The sequence below is a fragment of the Montipora capricornis genome, chromosome 3 (assembly GCF_036669925.1).
Source record: "Montipora capricornis isolate CH-2021 chromosome 3, ASM3666992v2, whole genome shotgun sequence".
Taxonomy (NCBI): Eukaryota; Metazoa; Cnidaria; class Anthozoa; order Scleractinia; family Acroporidae; genus Montipora; species Montipora capricornis.
In genome coordinates this window covers 33,884,390-33,898,397 of record NC_090885.1, presented here as the reverse complement: position 1 = coordinate 33,898,397, position 14,008 = coordinate 33,884,390, and the positions used below count along the sequence as shown (strand labels likewise).

The following is a 14,008-nucleotide window of genomic DNA, read 5'->3' as shown; positions in this document are numbered from 1 at the left end:
ACTTACTGTTTCCCGAGGGACCATACGTTAAGTGTATATTATAGGCCCTTTAGGTCTCATGTTTTTGCTTCTTTCTTTTTCTGTTGGACCTTTTGTCCTTCTTCTTTCTCTTTTTCTTGCCCTCTTCTTCATTGTCATTCCTGTTAGTGACTTCTGTTCAAAGAAAATCAATGTACCGGTATATGCAAATTAATTTAAGTGAAATGCATATATGGTGCTTCATTTTTTTTCTTCACTTTTCCCTAATCTCCAAGTTCAATATTTGTCTTTTTTTTGGTCTGTTGTCTGATTATTTACTTATTATTAAGAAGCCTCCTTACACCATGTGACACAAGAGACCAATAAATATATTTCAATACTGTACTCTTTTGTTTGGTAATGGTTTAATCAGATGTGTTCCGTGCCAAAGTGTAATTCTTTGATTAAGGAAATATAAATTTAGTTAACTTTTGAAAAAGTTTCATTCAGTAAATTATTACAATATTTTTCTCATCCAGTCTAGTCACATGTGAATATAAACACCAAAGCAATTGAACTACCACTTTGCATGAAGTGGACGTCTTAAAGTATAAAACACATTCAACTAAAATTAATGCTCTTGTTACCTTGCACATCTTCTGTTTCCTTGGCCTGTTCTGTGGTCATTCTGTTCTTTTGAAAGTCATCTGTGGACAATTTCAATTCCATTTTCAATTTTTTTAGCTGACTTTTCGGTTCGTGGGATAGGGATGTAATACACTGTATGTTCTAAGCTGTGGATGATTTTAATTCACACTTTAATCTGATGATTCAAACCTGTTTATTTGGTGGAAATGTGTTTTTCATTTTTTTGTTGTTTGCAAGAAGTCAAAAATTAATTAATATCTTACCATTCACTGTTGCAGAGAGATCCTCCTCTGGAGTATAATCTCCCTTGAACGAAACCTGCAAGAAAACATTAGGAAGGGAAGTATGCTACGCAGATGAACTATGGGTAACTTCTTTCAGTAATGGTAACATGTCCACTTATCATTATCGAAAGAACTACCCATTTGTTGCAGACTCACGTAATACCAGATAATTGATCACACGCATTTGACCATAAGACCTGTACTTGACTTAGTTTTTGGCATCATTGAAGCTATTGACCAGATGTGTATTTATGCCTTTCTGCTTATCGCTTTGCTAAGTTTGTTAACCGAATAGTTCGGCTTAAGAAAATCCAACAAAAAACTGTCAAATTCAAATCAAATGTGCATGCAATTCACTATCAACAATAGCTTGAAACCAAAAACCGACAAAAGTCATGATTTGAATTGACTAGCCCTGCTGTTGTTAGTGTTAGGGTTAGTATTACTGTTATTTTTCATGTTACAGCATTGAGCACTAGCGATTCAAAATGACAGTTGGATTTAAGGGATCAGCTACAGATTGACAGTGGACATATCAGTATTCCTAATTCACCCATTCCATTAAGGTTGCTACTTTAAATATCTCTCTCTTAAGGGAGCTTAAACAGACTGGTACTATTCCTGTTGTCAATGCTGAGGTCGGAGTAGTTTTTCCCTACATGAGACAAATCTTTTCAATGATTCTCATACAGTGTAGATGGTTTCAAGGGGATGCTAATGAAGGGTCTCATCTGTGGGAACCAGTCATATCAATTAGTCTGTCCCAAATGCTGCAGCTCATGAAGAACCTCTTCGACAGGGAGAATAGTCAATTCAGCCTTTCCAGAGTGTCGTGGCTCATGAAAAATCTTTTCACCAAGAAACATTGGAGCCGGTTTTCCCAAGTGTCGTTGCTCAAGAAGAACCTCATCGCCAAGGAAAGCAGACAGTACATTGTATCCCAAGTGTTGAGGTCACAAAGAACCTTGTTGCCATGGAAACCAGTCAATGTATTTGTTTCCCAAGTGTGGCGGCTCACAAAGAACCTCGTCGCCAAGGGAATCAAGCAATTTATTGTTTCCCAAGTGTTGCGGCTCACAAAGAACCTCGTCGCCAAGGGAACCAGACAGTGCATTGTTTCCCAAGTGTCGCGGCTCATAAAGAACCTTGTCGCCAAGGGAATCAGGCAATATATAGTTTCCCAAGTGTCGCGGCTCATGAAGAACCTCGTCGCCAAGGGAACCAGTCAATGTACTGTTTCCCAAGTGTCGCGGCTCATGAAGAACCTCGTCGCCAAGGGAACCAGTCAGTGCATTGTTTCCCAAGTGTCGCGGCTCACGAAGAACCTCGTCGCCAAGGGAATCACGCAATTTATTGTTTCCCAAGTGTCGCGGCTCATGAAGAACCTCATCGCCAAGGGAACCAGTCAATGTACTGTTTCCCAAGTGTCGCGGCTCATGAAGAACCTCTTCGCCAAGGGAACCAGTCAGTGCATTGTTCCCAAGTGTCGCGGCTCACAAAGAACCTCGTCGCCAAGGGAACCAGTCAATGTACTGTTTCCCAAGTGTCGCGGCTCATGAAGAACCTCGTCGCCAAGGGAACCAGTCAGTGCATTGTTTCCCAAGTGTCGCGGCTCACGAAGAACCTCGTCGCCAAGGGAATCATGCAATTTATTGTTTCCCAAGTGTCGCGGCTCACGAAGAACCTCGTCGCCAAGGGAACCTGTCAATGTATTGTTTCCCAAGTGTCGCAGCTCACGAAGAACCTCGTCGCCAAGGGAACCAGTCAGTGCATTGTTTCTCAAGTGTCGCGGCTCACTAGGAACCTCGACTCCAAGGGAACCAGTCAATATATTCTATCCCAAGTGTCGGGGTTCACGAAGAACCTTATCGCCAAGGGAACCAGTCAGTGCATTGTTTCCCAAGTGTCGCGGCTCATGAAGAACCTCGTCGCCAAGGGAATCAAGCAATTTATTGTTTCCCAAGTGTCGCAGCTCACGGAGAACCTCGTCGCCAAGGGAACCAGTCAGTGCATCTTTAGTAATAGTTTCCATCATTGTTGCCCATGAGACATCTCAATTGCTTTCTTCTCTTGTTTTGATGTATATTGCATGACTTTGCATTAGATGACCAGGCTTGCTTTTGTGGCTGCATGGTGTTTACTTTCCTTGCTGCATAAGTTGGGCAAAAAGGGAACCAGGACTTATGTGGCTTCTTTATCTGAGTGTATTGCTTGCTAGCTGTCCATGGGAAATCAGTTAATTGCCCAAATTTTATTGTTACTTATAAAGGATGGCAGTTTCAGGTCTCCAAATGTAATTCATGAAAGTTGTTATTTAATCAAAATTTGATGTACATGTATGATTTGGAAGGCCCTTCCTCTACTTTTACCTAAATTTTTATTAGTATTTTTTTTAGAATTTACATTTCCACTTATTTTAGTATTTTTTATAGTACTTATAGTTTTAACAGTTTTAAAATTTGTTTTGATGACCATGAATTTATGGCTCCTGTATGGAAGTCATTTCCATGAAGTCTGTGATGCCCATGAGTGATGAGGATGATTATTGGTTTTTAAGTAGCATACTTCCCTTACCTCTGAAGCAAGCAGTGCTGCAGCTTCTTCCTTTCCCTGTGAAATGTTGTGTACAAAAATAACTGAGTGACATTGTGTTTTGATGGTGGCCTGAACAGATAAATCACTGTTTATCGCATGTTCCATGTTAAATCATGTCACCAAAGAATTACATGTATCTCACTTACCCTTTCGGTTAAGTGAAGGACACTGCTCCCCTCAACTTCCTCTTTATGGTGGACTAGTTTTCCTCCTCTATGCAGGGTAAAATAAAGGGGTGTATCCTGCAATGACCCTGCCCAGTCATAAACCTCCTAGAATTGAGAGCAACATAATTATGGTAATATAATTATGGTTAATTGTCTGTTATTGATGCTTTGGATCTGTCTTGATAAAAACGCATTTTTTTGTAAAATGCTGTATTTTACTACCACCCACCCCCAGTCATTTAACAAAACATGAAAATAAATTAATTTTGTACTTGTTCTTGCTTTCAGATGTAGTTAAAAACTTCCAATTGGGGTTCATATACAGTGTACATCCTGATCATCCATACCTGGAACAGAGCACCTTTATCAAAGCTTCTTGTAAGTCTGCTCCCATTGTTCAGACAGATGATTATGCTGATACCACATACTGGCTCCTTCCTTAGTCTTTTTGATCTCCGCTCTCTAATCATGTCCTGAAAAAGAAAGTATGTGTTACAGTGTTATCAGGTTTAGTGTACTTACATAAGTAGTTGTGCAAGGGTTAGGGTTAGAAAAGGAACACAAGACATCAGCAACTCAACATGAATTCATAAGGCTATCCTTTACATGTAAACTGGCAAAGGGAACTAAGATAGAAAGTTATATGATTTTGTCTAATCGTCATAAAAGCAAATTTTTTTTATTATATTTATAATTTATCCGAAATTAAAAGACTAGTACACAAAGGTTGTAGGATGTCGCCTTACCGCCTCACTTTTATCCTCTGCCGCCTCACTTTTATCCTCTGGTTGGTCCTGGTGATAAGTATAGTGTAGAAGAGACGTTAGAGCCAGCTTTCTTCACATAATAGTGGTTAAGTAATTATTTCCAAGAAAGCTGCACTTTTTATGCTAATGCACTTGACTACAGTCATTATAAAATTATTATTATTGTTGTTTTCGGGTTTGGGGGGGGGGGGGGGGGGGGGGGGGGGGCGAGGGGGCTCACTGACACTGGCAATGTCACAAAATTAATGTATATCAACCACAAAATTAATAAAAAAACAAAACGTTCGCAGGATGTAGTCTTACCACCTCATTTTGATCCTTTGCTTGTTCCTGTTGACAAATAAAATTATAGTTATATGAGTTATAATTACAGTTATATGACTGTGTCTAATTGTCGTAAGAGGAAAAATAACATATTTATAATTTAACCAAAATTAAAAGAGTAGTACACAAAGATTGTAGGATGTCGCCTTACCGCCTCATTTTGATCCTTTGCTTGTTCCTGTTGACAAATAAAATTATAGTTATATGAGTTATAATTACAGTTATATGACTGTGTCTAATATTGTCGCAAGAGGAAAAATGATATATTTATAATTTAACCAAAATTAAAAGAGTAGTACACAAAGATTGTAGAATGTCGCCTTACCGCCTCACTTTTATCCTCTGGTTGTTCCTGGTGATAAGTATAGTGTGGAAGAGATGTTAGAGCCAGCTTTCTTCACATAATAGTGGTTAAATAATTATTTCCAAGAAAGCTGCACTTCTTATGCTAATGCACTTGACTGCAGTCATTATAATTATTATTGTTGTTATGGGTTGGGTGGGGGGGGGGGGGAGACGAGGGGGCTCACTGACACTGGCAATGTCACAAAATTAATGTATATCAACCACAAAATTAATAAAAAAACAAAACGTTCGCAGGATGTAGTCTTACCGCCTCATTTTGATGCTTTGCTTGTTCCTGTTGACAAGTAAAATTATAGTGTAGACAAGACATTAGAGCCAGCTTTTTTCATATACTTGTGGTTACGCTACATACGCTACATACGCTACATTTCTTATGCTGATACACACAACTTCATTATAATAAATGTACACTTACATGTATGTTGATAATGTCACATTGCAGAGCTTCATGAAGCTCCTTTTCTTGATCCTGCCTTAACTGTCTTGTGCGGGTTAGTTGATCCCTGTAAAGATAACTTTTCATGTCACTATTCATGTGTAATTCAGTGTGGTTGTGCACTTATAACATCTTCTGACATCACATTACTGTGACAAAATTACGACAAAAATTTAATATGCTGGGGTTATAACATGTGTCATAATTATCATTGTTTGCAGTTTGTAAACTGCATTTGGCTCTGTATACTGCCATTAGGTGAACTGCAGAGAAGTACAATTACTCACCTTTCCAAACTCAAGCCTTGAACCATAACTCTCACCCTTTCATACAATCTGCTGGTGTCAAAATCTTGTAATTCTGCACCTGATATTGGACACAAATATAAGAATCAAGATTTTTATCTTGTGTATATTCCTAGTCTGTAGCAATGTGAATATTTATTCACTATTGTGTCATTAGCTATCGGAAACTGTTACTGGCTTTAAATGGAAAATAACTTTTAAATTTGCTCTTATCACAAGTTAAAGTGCTGGAATAAACTACCGTAGAGTTCCGATAGTAGTGACCCTTGTTGCTTTTGGATTTAGCAGCCTTTGGGGGGTCGCTACTTTCGTGGGATCGTTACTTTCGCCACCAAAAATCGTTTACAAGTATAGCTGGCACAAGTGTCTTTTCCGAAATAAAAAATAAAAAACATAAAATTTGCATTCCACATGTATAGATTGTGTTTCATAGAAAGACGATAACAATGAAAAATACACCAAAAAAACTATACAGAAAAGTACATGGATATGTACATGTATACATGTAAATTAAATTGCTTTACCTTGAACAATTTTTGACAATGCATGACCATATGATTTGTACATTATAATTTTGCCTATTAATTGACAAATTAATGATATACGCTGTACTGTTAAAAAAAGGGTCTCGCTATTTCGGGGGACCACATGATTCATTTACAAGTTGGCTTAATATACTGTCACCTTCCATCCGCTCAACAAAGACAGGGTTTTTCTGCGTTGCTGGGGCCAAGAAGATTATCTGGTCTTCTTGACCGTTCCCATACATCGTGAGCACTGTTTAGAAAAACCAACAGAATGAGTCCTAAGTTAACAGTTCACTGTCTGTATCGGTAGTATGAAAAAAGCATAACTTGTAATCAACTGTTATTAATTGGGATGTCATTATTAAACAGCTGGGAGGTGTTACATGTAAATATGACTTGCAACTAACAAGCAGCTAGATTAATACAAGTTATCTGTTTGTAGTCTATTCTATACTCCCAGTGTGAAGCCAGCGCCTGTTGCTCTAAAAACTTTAATGTGGCAGATTGAGATGTCATTTAGGTTATTTTACCTTTCTGGCCATTTTTTGATGAAGTTTCGGTAGCCCAGTAAAACCAGTCCTCGTTGCTACTTTCTGCTTGTACCTTCCGAAGAAACCTTGGCATAATAATTATGAGGAAGATAAAATCCTTGTAAATATTGTGGTTACTCTATACAGCCACCTCAATAATAATTATTTTAAAGTGTTTTATCACTGCCAACTTGAAACAAAATTTGCTTAGTATAATATCTATTGACTGTGTAATTATAAAACTTATCCAAATGCACTATGAAACACTACCTCAACATGCTTTCTCTATACTGACTCTGACCAGTTGGATTCAGGAGGACCACAACTATTGCCCTCTTGTTGTCATATGCCTGCCAGCATACCTAAGAAAAAGAAAATGAGCAAATTTGACAAATGACAATGATGACTGTAGTAGTTATGAACAATTGGCAGCAGGGTCTATGCAGTGTACTTACAGTGTATAGAAATGTTTTATGGGAGGTGTAATAACTGAGGAAAATTGACGATTGGGGTAATTGGATCTATGGTAAATGCACAATTTGAATTTAAAGCAAGGTATGATTCTATAAACAGCTTAATTTGTTATGTCAATTTGGTTGTGATCAAAATGAAAATGAAAATTTCAAATGAATTTAAAATTAATTAGTTATTGAATGGGATTGCATGTTTTGAGTCACCTCTTCAAATGTATGGTTCAAGAATGGCAGCAGTGAGGTGTCATCGTTGGTGCATGAAGCTCTGAGAAGACTTTCGCATCTTGACACCTCATCTGTTCTTGAGTCAAAGCTAGAAGTCACTACATGACAAAGAATATAATACATGCAAATTATTTATACCATGCCATACATGGAAAATGCAGCAATCAACTGTAAGTTGTAAATTTGTTGTTATTCCATTCAACCATATCTCAACCTGTATTGTGCTCATGTTGCTTTGATTGTACGAGCCAGCTGTGTATTCACTTTGGCCCCAATAAATAATCATTGTGTAGTGTCTTCAAGGGGAATGTGATGAAATATTGCCTACATTTGCGAGTAACAAAAAGTATACGTGCTGCACCAGTTAATGTGTCAAGCCTTTAGGAGAGTCTGGATATAATGATAATAATAATGATGACTGTGGGGGATTAGGCATCCGGAAGTGGTACCGGTAGTGGTTGGTGCAGTCAGAGCAGTAAGGAAAAGGTTGGATGCATGGCTTGAGAAGCTAGATGTTACCATCAGAACGGGAATGTTTTAGAAAACAGCTATGTTGGGCAAAGGTAGGATTCTAAGGAAGCTGTTGAAAAGCTGAAGGAGAAGAAATGACACAAAGGACCTTTGGCCATCGGCTATGGCTCGCTCCTTTAATGTAATAATAACAACAACAACAACAACAACAACAGTAATAATTATAATAATATTAGGTGCATTGGTGCAAGAACATAACTTAGTTCAAACTGTCTTGTCTTGCATGCCTTGCAAGATAATAATTGATTATTACTAGACTACAGTTAAGCAAAACGTTTTTAAAATTTGAATTTTGAAAGAACCAACCCTATTGTTGTAAAGTAAAATTAACAAGTTACAAACTTGTCCAGCTACCATAGTAACAAAAGACCACAAACTGTTACATTGACCTACCATCTAATCCTATGGGAAGCAAGTGTTCCTCAACTGCCCCAGCTATGGTTCAAAATATAAATACAATGTAAGAATATGTGATAGTGTTTTATTCAGAATATACATTAATTGAATGGAGGTCTAAAGTTGTTACAACTATAATTCAGTTGGTGATGCACAAGGGTTTGGAATTTGTTCAACAATAATTGAATGTTTTTTGTCAGGTGACCCAAAAGGCACTTTTTGGGAAAAAGGGGTCTGATACTCAACAATGTTAGTAAGTGGCTACATTACCCCTGATGCCATCTCCATAGAACGGTGTGCCATAGAATCCTGAAACATTAACCAGGTTGTTAATTCAAACAAACAACAAATCAAAAACAGATAAAATAAACTTGAGCAGAGATAAGTGTAATGGAGAGTTATTTGATGTTGTCCTAAAAATCTGCTTGCCTAATAAAGTTTAATGTAAGACTCTCGCAATTAAATGGAATTTATTAGGCTCAGGTTGTTCTGGTTATACTGTTTGTTCTTGTTGCTCATAAATTTGATGTATAGTGTAGTACATGTAGTCTAGTGCACCTGGCCTATTTTTAACCACATGTCATTTCAGTAAAAAAGACCGTTGCCTGTGTTATACGCTAGACAGTTTACCTACACTACAATAAGGCCAGAAATGATTATTTTTACCTACTGTACTTTGGGTCACCACATTTACTGTTCGTGTGGTTGTTGATGTCCTTGTGGCAGGATTGAATCTTCTCTGTCTCCTCGCATGAAAAAAACAAAATCAGCAAATTGAAATTACTGTCACTTAACAGGTTATTTTTTGGAATTTCAAATCCCTTTTTTAATGAACAGCTTTGAAGGTGAAGCAATGCATTGAAATATTTCGTTTTAACACATGGCATCAACTGTTGTAATTCAATGATTTTCTTTAGTATCTGGAATGTTGTCTGGCAAATTGCCCTTTGAAGGTTGGCACTTTGTAAGAAAATGCACATGCAAAACAACTTACAGCATACTTGTTTTACTCTAATTCTTGATAAATTAGACATTAGTTTCCTTACTTTGAGGAGGTGGATCAATAACAGTGATGTCGTCAAATGGGCTTTGCAACAGTTCATCATCTGTCGAAGAACATACGCATAAATGTATTGTTTCATCTCTTGCATAATGCCAACAAGGAAATATTAAAAACATCAAAAAAAGGGCATCAATTGCTGAATACATACATACATACATACATACATACATTTATACGTAGATACGTAGTAACATTGAAATTGAAGACTCCCCATAGGGGCTTTTCAGGACCAATGAACACAATCACGACAGAACAGAACATTACACAACAACTGTTAAGAATCGCAAATGGCCAAAGGTAAGCTAGTAGGCTATTTACAATAGCAGTTGAGAAGTATGAACACATACTACCAGGAACAAATTCAACCAGTGGTCAGAACGTGTCTTGAACCCGGGATCCCCTGAATGTTATCATGCATGAGTCATCTCAGTCCGGCCTATCATAATAATTGTAATTTTGCATCTGTTTCAGGGAATTAACTTTACTTAGCTTACCACCATCATCATCAACAGGAATGCTCAGCTGTGCTGAACCTGAACATTGAAAGTAATTAAAAACATTAGAGTAGCGATTAACTTTCTATAACAGGCCTTCAGTAACTCCTACCAACAATGTAGGAAAGAGATAGCTAGTATGGTCTTTACTTATGTTATTCTTAAAGAATGTGCTTATTAACAGACTTTGACTGGATTTGTTTCTTAAAAAAAAAAAGAAAACCTTATGTGGAGCCATTTTTCCCTGCCGATTGTCAACTGATAGTTACATTGTAGCACTGTGCACAATCATTTATTATGCCTCAGGCATTAAAAGAAGTATTTACGTTAATTTATTTTGCACCTTTACTGTGAAACACTTATCTTTTGAATTAATTACTACTTTCAGGTACATGTACTCCTTCCTCAGCGAAAACAGACACTGTACTGTACAAAAAAAAAAAAGAAGAGAGGACAGCACAACTCACCATCTCTATTGCTGGTTTGTGCCAATGCAGTCAGGTATCTTCGTGTTTCACCTTTAAGTTATAAAGATTGTTAAAGTATTCCATGTCACTTTTTTTAGTAAAACTAATAGTAATAATTGCACATTTCTTTTTGTACTGTCCTTAACACTTCATTTCCAAATTCTTGTTAATACAACAGTCAACTGTCATACTTACGCCCATTTCTTGGCAACCAATTCTGTACTGTTGTTACTGGTGTGGATGTGACCATGACTGTATTAGTGTGCATGTCTGAAGTTGTTAAGAGAGGAGTGTTGTCATTGATGTTTATGATTCCACCTGTGGCGTTGGTAGCAGTTGCTGGGAGTGACAACGAGGGTGCAGATGATACTTGAGTAGACAATTGGATACCAGTTGATAATGAAGCTGAAGCTGATGATGAAGGAGTGATTGATGGTGGACAAGTTAATGAGGTGGTGGTTGATGATGAAGTAGTGGATGATAATGTTGAAGTTAGTGAGGAAGTGCTCAACGATGAAGATGACAGGTCAGGAGCAGCAGATGAGGGCATGTTGTCAGTAGGTGGGTTGGAAGAAGAAGTACCTGTATGGTAAAAAATGTGAGAAGAAAATTAGTGTTACACAATTTTTTCATTTTTATCACTAAAAAGGGCTTTGCCATCGTGACTCTTAGATTTTGTCTCAAAGAGAGAAGAAACCATTAGCATAATTTGGTTTTTTTCCTGCAATAAAAGAGAAAAACTTGTGGAAGTTGGTCCATTTCAGTCCAAACCATAATTATTTAACCATAGATGCTTACTCAGCTTTCATAAAGAGGGAATTAAAAGTAGGGTTAAACAAAACTGTACCATTATTTTTGGGCTTTGTTTGCATCCAGTAGTATGTCAACTTTTCCATGTAATATAAAAATTCATGACAGAGCCCCTTTAAGTTGACATAGTCAGGTTTTAGTTTTTATTTATATGAAAGATGTGATTTGGGGGAACATTCAATTGACATTCTAAACATCTTGCAATTTTAGATTAATATTCCAGTTACATCTATTCGTCAAACTGAGGCAGGTATGCAACCTTTGTTTTACACATGTACGTCTTTCTATTCTCTCTTCCATGGTGGAAAAGCTGTTAAATGTCATTGTTCATAGTTCATACAATTCCTTAGATTTATCAAACACTCACTGGTGCAAGAGGACACGGATGTTGCCACCCTTTTTTGGAGGACAGATCAAAGGGAACAATGAAATGAGGAAGCAAGCCTCTTACTTAGACTTTTTGAGATGCTCCAGTGGTCATACACTGAGAACCATTGTATTAAAGATGTGCTGCTACAGATTATTAGAAACTGGATCATTTGATAATGCATTTTTAGTGTTTGGATTGACTTTTAGCCATCATGGTTCATGAGCTTTTGTACCATTGCTCTCTTCTATTTTGTATTTACAAAATAAAGTAGGGGAGATTTAGCCAAAATTTGTTGGATTTGAGATGACCATGGTCAATTTGGTGCTGCATGCCTCATTGGCTATGTTTTATCTCATATCCAATGCACGCTCATGGAATAATTGTTAATTAGCAACTGACTTAGCAACAGGATGCCAATATCTTATTTAGAACCTCAAAACATGCTCTTTAGGATAGCAATATTTTAGTTGTGCTGGAACCCAAAACAGTCCAATTTGGACTTTATTTATGGTGTTATGTAAGGATGCAAAACCAGAAATGCCTTATACCAGAAAACAGTAGGGTTTAATGTTATTTCTTAATATTATATTTACACCGCACAGTTTTTACTTATTCTTAATAATAGCCTCTTCCGTGGCTTGTTCAGTGTAAGACTTAGCCAGGTCACATCAGTTCGCCAGCCTTGCTGGAAAGAGTGCCTGGAAGCTCATAAAAAAGGGTCTGCTACATAAACAGTGTTGCCTTATTTCTGGTAGCCCCACTGACAACCTAAATGTTGTATACTCTGCTGATTCATAATTACAGTTCTCTTACTTCAGGTGATCCGATGGTCGCAAGTTCCGAAAATAACGAAAATAACGCCTTTGTGGAATAGACAACTTGGGCTACCTGTGCTGCAACGTGGTGAATGAGGATTCGCGAGTTGGATTACGCGTGGTAAATTTTGCGAGTGGGCGGACATCCAAAATTTTCAGCGAACCCACGACGTTTTTTAGATCTTGTGGGCATGTCGAAGAAACCGTAACGCTTCCCCTCTTCCAGATTGTGCGCCTTTTGAAATTAATTAAATAGGTTGTTACGATACGTTTGTTTGTTGAAAGACAATTTGCCTCCCTTGAAATACTGAGTCAGTTGTCGATGTCGGGGCACGTCTTACAGAGATTCGTTTGGTTTTTCCATTAAGTTTAAAAGTCCGGTCAAGGGTAATGTGTATTTTCTAATAACATGTAACAGTGATGAATTAGTCCAAAGCTCTGCTCGATGAAGTAAACGACGGTGGGAAGTGGCGCATCAATAGCTAAGGCGCAACTGTGAGGTTCGGACGGTCGAATGGTGGATAGGAGCAAAGATGTTGCTTACCTCGCTTTAAATATAGAAAGATTTTTTTCTTGGCATCTCCTCCGAACTTCTGCATCATTTCATTCCCGTCCGGAACACCACGGTGAACCACGCTCATTGAATGCCCTCTGTTGTATGAGCTTATTATTCTCAATCTGCAACAAGAAGCGTAAAAAAAAGAAATCTCGGTAAAACTGGCATTGGTAATAGACACACTAAGAAGCAGCGAAAATAATTTAACAGAAGCATCTTACCGAGAAAGATCAAGACCGACCAAGGTGGGGAAATGAGAAACAATCAACTGATCGATCTCTCCTGCGGTATGGTTCTTCGTGAATGCGATTACCTTTACTCTGCCCGCATTCTTCAACTTGTCAAATTCCCTTTTGCTTGGTGCAGCTTTTACTCTTTTGTCCAAATGGACAAACGTTCTAATAAAAGCCCTACGGCTAAAACGGATTGGGTTACCGTCGGTGTCGTTCCCTGACATTTTCGTTCTTGCAAGTGAAAGCAAAAGACGCGATTGGGAACGATATAGCGTCGGGCGTTGTTATAAGAGAAATTTGATGCCCAAGGTGTCTGTTATGCATCTGCGGTATAATTTGATGTTCTCATTGTAATATTGAACTGGTTGTAATAATTAACATCAGTTTATGTGACGGGAACTTGTCAGTATCGTATCTTCTCTTGTCTTACTGTATGCATTTATGTATTAAACATTTCTATAAAATGGAGTTGTCTTATTTTTTTCAGAAAGCGGAGAAGAAATGGACCAGCAGGAGCAAACTACTGGTTTTTGCGGGTAGTTGATTCATCGCGTACTCGCGTGGGCGGCGTTTTAAAAAAACGATCCCATTGTTTTTCCTTTGTTGCGGTATTTAACCTATTATCGTCAAAAGGGTGTAAGTTGTAATGGCGCGTAGCGGAACAAACT

At 37.8% G+C, this 14,008-nt stretch overlaps 2 protein-coding genes across 13 annotated transcripts in view; one reads left to right on the top strand and one right to left on the bottom strand.

Annotated features, from left to right (window-relative positions):
- The window catches only part of LOC138042965 (trichohyalin-like), an 8,241-nt gene extending 668 nt beyond the window's left edge, over window positions 1-7,573 (bottom strand). The window contains exons 1-14 of one of the 2 annotated variants that reach the window (XM_068889053.1): window positions 6,535-7,573; window positions 5,833-5,911; window positions 5,525-5,612; window positions 5,357-5,383; window positions 5,069-5,095; window positions 4,895-4,921; window positions 4,723-4,749; window positions 4,399-4,446; window positions 4,000-4,125; window positions 3,632-3,757; window positions 3,465-3,500; window positions 870-924; window positions 606-665; window positions 1-153 (exon numbers count right to left, since the gene is read on the bottom strand). The exon at window positions 1-153 is cut by the window's left edge and continues 668 nt beyond it. In XM_068889053.1, coding sequence (XP_068745154.1) covers window positions 50-153; window positions 606-665; window positions 870-924; window positions 3,465-3,500; window positions 3,632-3,757; window positions 4,000-4,125; window positions 4,399-4,446; window positions 4,723-4,749; window positions 4,895-4,921; window positions 5,069-5,095; window positions 5,357-5,383; window positions 5,525-5,612; window positions 5,833-5,911; window positions 6,535-6,619 — 915 coding nt within the window. In that variant the 5' untranslated portion in view covers window positions 6,620-7,573 and the 3' untranslated portion in view covers window positions 1-49. The remainder of the gene's footprint in view (window positions 154-605; window positions 666-869; window positions 925-3,464; window positions 3,501-3,631; window positions 3,758-3,999; window positions 4,126-4,398; window positions 4,447-4,722; window positions 4,750-4,894; window positions 4,922-5,068; window positions 5,096-5,356; window positions 5,384-5,524; window positions 5,613-5,832; window positions 5,912-6,534) is intronic. The other variant, XM_068889055.1, reaches the window with a different exon arrangement.
- Window positions 1-13,804, top strand: part of LOC138042963 (uncharacterized) — a 20,917-nt gene extending 7,113 nt beyond the window's left edge. For 3 of the 11 annotated variants that reach the window (XR_011131140.1, XR_011131139.1, XR_011131141.1), the window contains exons 2-7: window positions 885-949; window positions 3,941-4,030; window positions 10,067-10,141; window positions 10,478-10,590; window positions 11,577-11,616; window positions 12,555-13,804. Coding sequence is in view for 3 of the 11 variants with exons in the window: in XM_068889051.1 (XP_068745152.1) it covers window positions 1,864-2,937 (1,074 nt within the window). In the remaining 8 variants the exon portion in view is untranslated. The other 8 variants (XM_068889051.1, XM_068889050.1, XM_068889052.1 and 5 more) reach the window with 5 other exon arrangements.
- The last annotated feature ends 204 nt before the right edge of the window (window positions 13,805-14,008 follow it).